The sequence below is a fragment of the Sphaeroforma arctica genome (assembly GCF_001186125.1).
Source record: "Sphaeroforma arctica JP610 unplaced genomic scaffold supercont1.1203, whole genome shotgun sequence".
Classification (NCBI taxonomy): domain Eukaryota; class Ichthyosporea; order Ichthyophonida; genus Sphaeroforma; species Sphaeroforma arctica.
The window spans coordinates 12,875-19,745 of record NW_014039355.1 but is presented as its reverse complement, the minus strand read 5'-3'; the positions used below and the strand labels follow the sequence as shown (position 1 = coordinate 19,745).

General features: G+C 41.9%; 1 protein-coding gene across 1 annotated transcript; it reads left to right on the top strand.

Moving 5' to 3' along the window:
* Window positions 1-1,516: 1,516 nt before the first annotated feature.
* SARC_10310 (hypothetical protein) lies at window positions 1,517-4,748 on the top strand (the record flags this gene model as incomplete). Its single annotated transcript, XM_014295654.1, has 4 exons — window positions 1,517-2,222; window positions 3,458-3,585; window positions 4,165-4,356; window positions 4,530-4,748. The coding sequence occupies 4 exons, from the start codon at window positions 1,517-1,519 to the stop codon at window positions 4,746-4,748; spliced, it is 1,245 nt and encodes a 414-aa protein (XP_014151129.1).
* Between the last annotated feature and the right edge of the window lie 2,123 nt (window positions 4,749-6,871).

Here is a 6,871-nt window from a genome sequence, read left to right as displayed (position 1 = left end):
ACACACACACACACACACACACACACACACACACACCACATATATATATATATATTACAGACACACACACACGCTCATATATATATATATATATATATATAGATGTTTGTAAATTTAAATGTATATTTTTTCTTTCTTCAGTATGTGTTGTATGTATTGTGGCCGCAATATCCCACCCCTTCAACATGTTCGTAAAGCTCAATATGTAGATAATTTTCCAAGACTATTTTACATTGTGACGGGTACACGAAGTATCCAGTATCCCTTGCATTTTAAGCGTTTGTGGTATGCTGATCTGATAATTTTACCATTTTTCCATCGCTGTCAGTTTGGGCAGCAATGTGTTGAGAAAGATACTTATCACCATGAGTGTCGTGGCGACAATCGTTTTTGTCAGTAAAACCGGTAGCGTCTCGAGTGGGTAAGTTGTAATTGTAAATTTATGCCTTACCTGAAATAACCCCAGTTTATTTTGCCTCAGACCTCCGAGTCTAGGCGAGGAATTTGAAGTTGTTGCGATCTTATTGATGGACATACGGACTCACATAAAAACTCTTCAATACACGTCGTGTATTGAGTCTTAGCCGATTTTAAACTTAGAACCCAATTTTTTGAATCAGTTGCAACTGGTCAATTTATTCGATTGGTTTCAGCGGAAACTTTAGCACTCGTGTATATACTGTTTTCGTCGGTATATCGTTTTAACAGACATTCTCATTTCGAGTGGGGTTTGGGTTGCTGGTCTCCCGTTAATATAAAAGCCTCTAGATCGGGTTTACGATCGATGTCTTGTGAAAGAAAAAATGGATCTAAGTTTCGTAAACGTAGGAATTTATACATTATGAGCATACAGATCTGCACAAATCACTCGTCAATAAATAGGACATTCTATGTTCACTACGCAGGTCGTTTACTCGTCTTCTTTTCTCAAATAGGTCGGAGTTGAACTCTATGAATGCGCTGAGAGCAAATGGAGGAAATGTGATATCCAGGTTACAGAGCCATGTACCTACCTTCCTCATGCCAGCTGAAGTACAAGGTGAGATTGTGGTGGAATAAATTGAAGTAGAATGATGCTCTCAGGTCTACCGAAGAGCAACTTTTTGTATTATTGTTCATGTATATATAGATAAAATATTCATCGCAAGTCAGTGGGGGTTGATGTATATTTTGAAGAGCTAATGCTTGAATCGGATGGGATGATCGTGGATTGTGGTTGAGAACATGGTAGAAGCCTACATGATAGAGAATATCTGAAAGATCGAAGTGGGTCTTTCACACACACACACACACACACACGAGTAGTATCGAGCTCCCAGATGAGATACAAATTCAGTTTGAGTTTGTATGAGCCCCCTAAATGAAATAACAGCAATTTAAATAATTTAACATACACAGTATGGGCGTCTGTATCCGAATAATTCAAGAAATTTACACAAGTATCCTGGACGGAAAATTCTTTTCACTCTAGTTTTGATACAAGTTGCACCCAAGAAATGGTACTAATACGTACGTCATGCCTGATGTCTCCCTACCATATTTCGTGACTAAAGCAGATAACATCGATGAATCCGACACACGTGAGTATCAAACCGATACAGACAATGTAGTTGGAAGTACTGAACTTCCTTCTAGCCAGACAGAGAAGGGAGAGTTGAATGCAGAAAGTGTTGCAGATAAATCAGCAGATGCCAGTACTGAGATTGAAAATGCTACGCACCAAACACCACATGCCTCAGGAGACGGGCAAATTGTTATCGATGGCCAAAAAGCCACAGCAGATCGAGAAAATGTCACAGATGATAAGGACAGTGTCACACTGAAAGTGACAGAAACGAGTGATGATGATAAACAGGAGTCTGTTGGCGAAGGTGGCGATGACCACGAGGAAAGTGCTGAAGATGACAAAGAGAAAGATGGTAAAGTCAGGGATGAAGGTGATGAAACGGCTGATGACAACGATGAAATGCAAGGACGAGATGAAAAGGTCCAGGACAAAGATGGGAAGGATCCAATTAATGATGGGAAAGATACAATTGTGAGCCAGGATCGAGCCGATTATGGGGACGACACACATGACGATAAAGATGCCGGTGATAAGGAGAAGGAAGATTCTGGAGGTAAGGCTGTAGACGACTCAGATAAAGATGAAAATGACGATACAGCGCAAACGACGATCCAGGGCTCAGATTACAAGGAAATGATGGACGTATACGATATAGGTGAGATGTTTGTGCAGGTGAGACTGTTGGCCAAATTTGTATGACGAAAGGTGTCTGTACGAAAGCGGATGAAAATTAGGGTGTCTATAGGAAAGACTATCGATATAGATACAGGTGATATGTTCTAAGGTCTTGTGAATTCACATGACATGCTCGCGTTTGTTCTGTAGGACACAGGCCAGCATTTGATGTAACACATGAACACTAAGACCTGATACTAAGATGTGGTACTAAGACCTGATACTAAGACGTAGTACTAGGTCGTGGTATTAAGACGTGGTACTGAGACGTGGTACTGAGATCTGGCACAGAGACCTAATACTAAGACCTGGCACTAAGACCAGACAATAACACCAGGTACTAAGACCTGGTACTAAGACCTGGTACTAAGACATGGTACTAAAATTTGGTACTAAGAGCAGGTACTAAGACCTGGTACTAAGACCTGGTACTAAGACCTGGTACTGATACCTGGTACTAAGACCTGGTACTGAGACCTGGTACTGAGATCTGGTACTGAGACCTGACAATAAGACCTGGTACTAATACTCGGTACTATGACCTGGTACTGAGACTTGGTACTAAGACCTGGTACTAGCTAGTACTAAGACCTGGTAATAAAACTTGATACTAAGACCTGGTACTAAGGCTACGTACTAAGACTTGGCAATAAGACCTGGTACTAAGTTCTGGCACTAAGACCTGGTACTAAGGCCTGGTATAAGACCTGGCACTAAGACCTGGTACTAAGACCTGGTACTAAGACCTGGTGCTATAGTGAGCGTATTCAATCATATACCTTTCGAGTGTGGCGGGAAATGACCTGTGTTTCTTATGCACTATTTCAAGACACCCTGTCCTGTACGAATTTTCTCATTCAAAATACACGGTTACAAACACTTGATGAGATCGACCGTGCGTTGTTTGCATGTGTAGGTGTATACACGGCCTGAGCCATACCATTCTGAACACATAGTTAGTCACATGCAATTAACTTCAGTCTGCGAAGTTTGTTTTCGATTGGCACACGCTCATGTGCTACTCAAGTGATGTGTAATGCCTCAATCTCGCTCATATGTGAATACATAAATATTGTAAACTGAACGAATATAATAGTGTATACGTACATGACGGATGGAGTGTCTCATTCTTATACGTACATAATCAATGATTTTACCCACATTTTATGGTTGCAAATACGCAACCAATAAACTAATCCACACTGAAATGCTCAGTGGTGGAGAGTGACCGGGATCTGACTTTTGAAGAGGCGATGCGAGTGCGCCAGAGCGATCGGTGGGACACACTACGTTCGCCACAGCAAAAGGTGGTCAAGAAAGCCTACATTTCCAGTCGCCAAGAGGTATGCAAGTACTACAAGAAGTATCATTTAATTAATATATTTATATATCTAAGATAAGTACTAGTCAGTTGTGCATTGGTATTTACCTACCGACGTGTATGTGTATCAGAGCTTCCGTTGCACATTCCCCGGCACATGAACATTACGTTGTGTTCGTAGTATGGTGTCGGGGAATGCTACTTGACATAGCAGGTGGTAGTTACATGCTATGTATATACGACGATACGTGTGTGTAGTTATTTCGGGTAAAATTTATATCCAGGCGCTACATTGGTATATGAGTGTGGTCGTACGCCATTTTTTTAATCAGGTTTGTATACGCCAACTCATAGGTATAGTTGTGGTTTGGTGTACTGTCCGCCCTACCGAGAGCTCCTGATTGTTATACGATAACAACGGCTACGTCATGACACAATCACCATGAAGTAGTGTATATATATAGCCTGATAAAACACCAGGTGTTGGGACATGATAACACCTTAGAGTAATTATACGCACATAACTTGGGACGAATTGGTATTCAATTTGATCGTCACCCAGTCATCATGGATTGACATTCTTTTACATCTTGACTTGTAGGAAGCGAAAGGAAGTGCACTCAAGTATTCTGTGCTACAGTCACGCGACGATGTGATTGGACAATCACCGGTCGATCCAAGCCAAACACGCGTGGTTTACGCCAACCCAGATCTTGGGAGTGAACTGAGTAAGGAGAACGGGAAGTATGCGGCCTGCGAGCAAGCGAATATGTACATCGTCGTGAAGGATAAGGTATGCTGTTCAAATAAAACAGAACCGCAGAAAGGTTTGATGATTGATCGCCAATACTGCGGTTGTGGTAGCGTTGTAAATATGTACACATATCTATACCATACAAAGTTACTATTGCACTCATCCCCGAATTTCAATACTTTAACATCATTGTCTTACTGTGCCACATACAGAATGGGGATCGAGTGACAGATGGATCACAATCTTGGACGGTTGACCTGCGAGGCCCAGCGATTCTCACACCGGAAGTTCGGTACCTAGAGAATGGAGTTTATCAGATCACTTTCACGCCCTTCACTCCAGGTGCGCATGCCACAATTAATCCGAATGATTTGTTAGAAACATGTACTCAGCGTCATTTGCAAAGGCTTGCCGGATACACATATGGGTAGTTAAATAGACCAACATTATGTTCTGATCGGCGGAGTTGTCTGTGGTGAGTTCTCAGACAAGCATTCGTACAAGCAGTCTTTTTGATGCTATGGCTGACCTTTTCGATGTCCGTATACAGGGCAGTATAATTTGAGCGTGATGCTGGACTTTACTCACTTTGTTGGACAGCACAACTGTATACAGGTATGTTAGGGCTGATAGGAGCGCTTGTGGTGCGTGCGCATTAAAACTGTAGTACGCTGCTCTGCTCAGAGTAACAAAAAAGGAAGTAATGTTTGTGTGCACATACACGCACACACACACACACATGCAACCAAACAACAGTGCCTGATTATACCACATGAACACACCCACACACGTAAGGACACACATCCAAAAACCATCACACACACAAGATTATATATAAAAATTGAACCCTAAAACCCTAAAACCCTAACCCCTAAAGCCACACACAAACGTGTGGATGCGCATCCATAAACCAACCACCACCACACACACTAACAATATTACACATACGAATCGAACACACATGCACACGCTTGCATGCATCGCTTGATTTGTAGATAGCCTGATTGTATATATACTAGGCTGAGACTACACATTCTGTTGTGTGAGCGATAGAGGTGGGTCGGTCGGTACCTCGCAAGTGATTCGTACGCACAAACAAACAAATATAAACATTGGGACGTTGGAGCGTATGTACTTGCATACACACAGGTACGCTCTACATGGACACACACTAACCAGCAGACACTAACAGCCAGTATAGTGTTCAGGGGAAGGGTTTATCTGTTGTAGGGTGCCATCGTTCACAAATGTTCCTGAGGTGACTGTGTGCTTCGATTCGATACGAAATCGCCCACTGGAAATATAGCCTGTGTAGTTGTAGTACTTGATGCGAATGGCTTCCAATCACATATATTCATAGCCGCATATAGAACGTTGGGAAGAGAATAAACACGTTGTAAATGTAGAACCTACACATCCCCTACGACAACTATTCGATGTGAAGCCAAAGCCTCTACGAAATGAGACTAGACTATGACTACTCATCTGAGACTTCTGCAACGAGAATATACGAATCTGTTAACTCTCAAAACAACTGATTATCTACTTGCATGCATACACGGCACAGTGTTGGGCAACATGAAAAATAGAATACAGCACACTTCAAAACAACTGAATATCTACTTGCATGCATACACGGCACAGTGTTGGGCAACATGAAAAATAGAATACAGCACACTTCAAGCCCTGCACGAAGAGAAGGATAAGGTTTTTGACATAGGCTAAGTAGCTGGATACCCACACAAACAAAAATGATTGTTATTGGAAGAAACTTACACGCATAAATGACATAGATACATATACACACACGAATCACAAACCTAAACCCTAAAACACCAAAACCCATATATACACGTCCCAGCATTGGAAAGAAGACGTAGACGGCAGAAAAATAGATTTCAACACCTACAAATCCCTGCACGAAGAGAAGCAACAGTTGTTACTGACCGAGGCTAAACGAATCAAAGAAGAGGCGGAGCAGGAGCGCATACTGGCAGAGCAACAGCAGGCGGCAAGAGCGGCAAAATCATTGGTACTCGCAGTTGCTTGTGTATAGCTACATACATATTCTGTCACATAGGTATTCCACTATCGTGTCTCAGCAAACAGCTTGTGTTTGTGTATACAAAAACACGCAGTAATGGCTTCGTTTTACGGCATACAGCAAAAGGTATCGCGGATTCGGCGTATGCTTAGAGAGGACGAAGCTCAAGACAACGGGGTGTCCCAGAGCACCATGACGGGCGATGATCTCAACGGTCTTGATGGTATGGTCATAACTATTCTGTTTCTAGGCTCTGTGTCTCAGAGTGTAAGATATTCAGCTTCTTTTTTTCTCGTTACTTTTCGAACTTTCAGTGGCTGTGTTTGTGTTCAGTTTCGGCTTTTTAAAGTTTTCGAATGGATTCGGTACAGATTGTTAAAAACAGTACACATATAGAACGTTGTTGATGGGTTGACCTTGTGCACACGGCTATATATATATATATATATACTATATATATATATATATATATATAGTAGTACTCGACCGAACGACGACGACGGAGGTAGT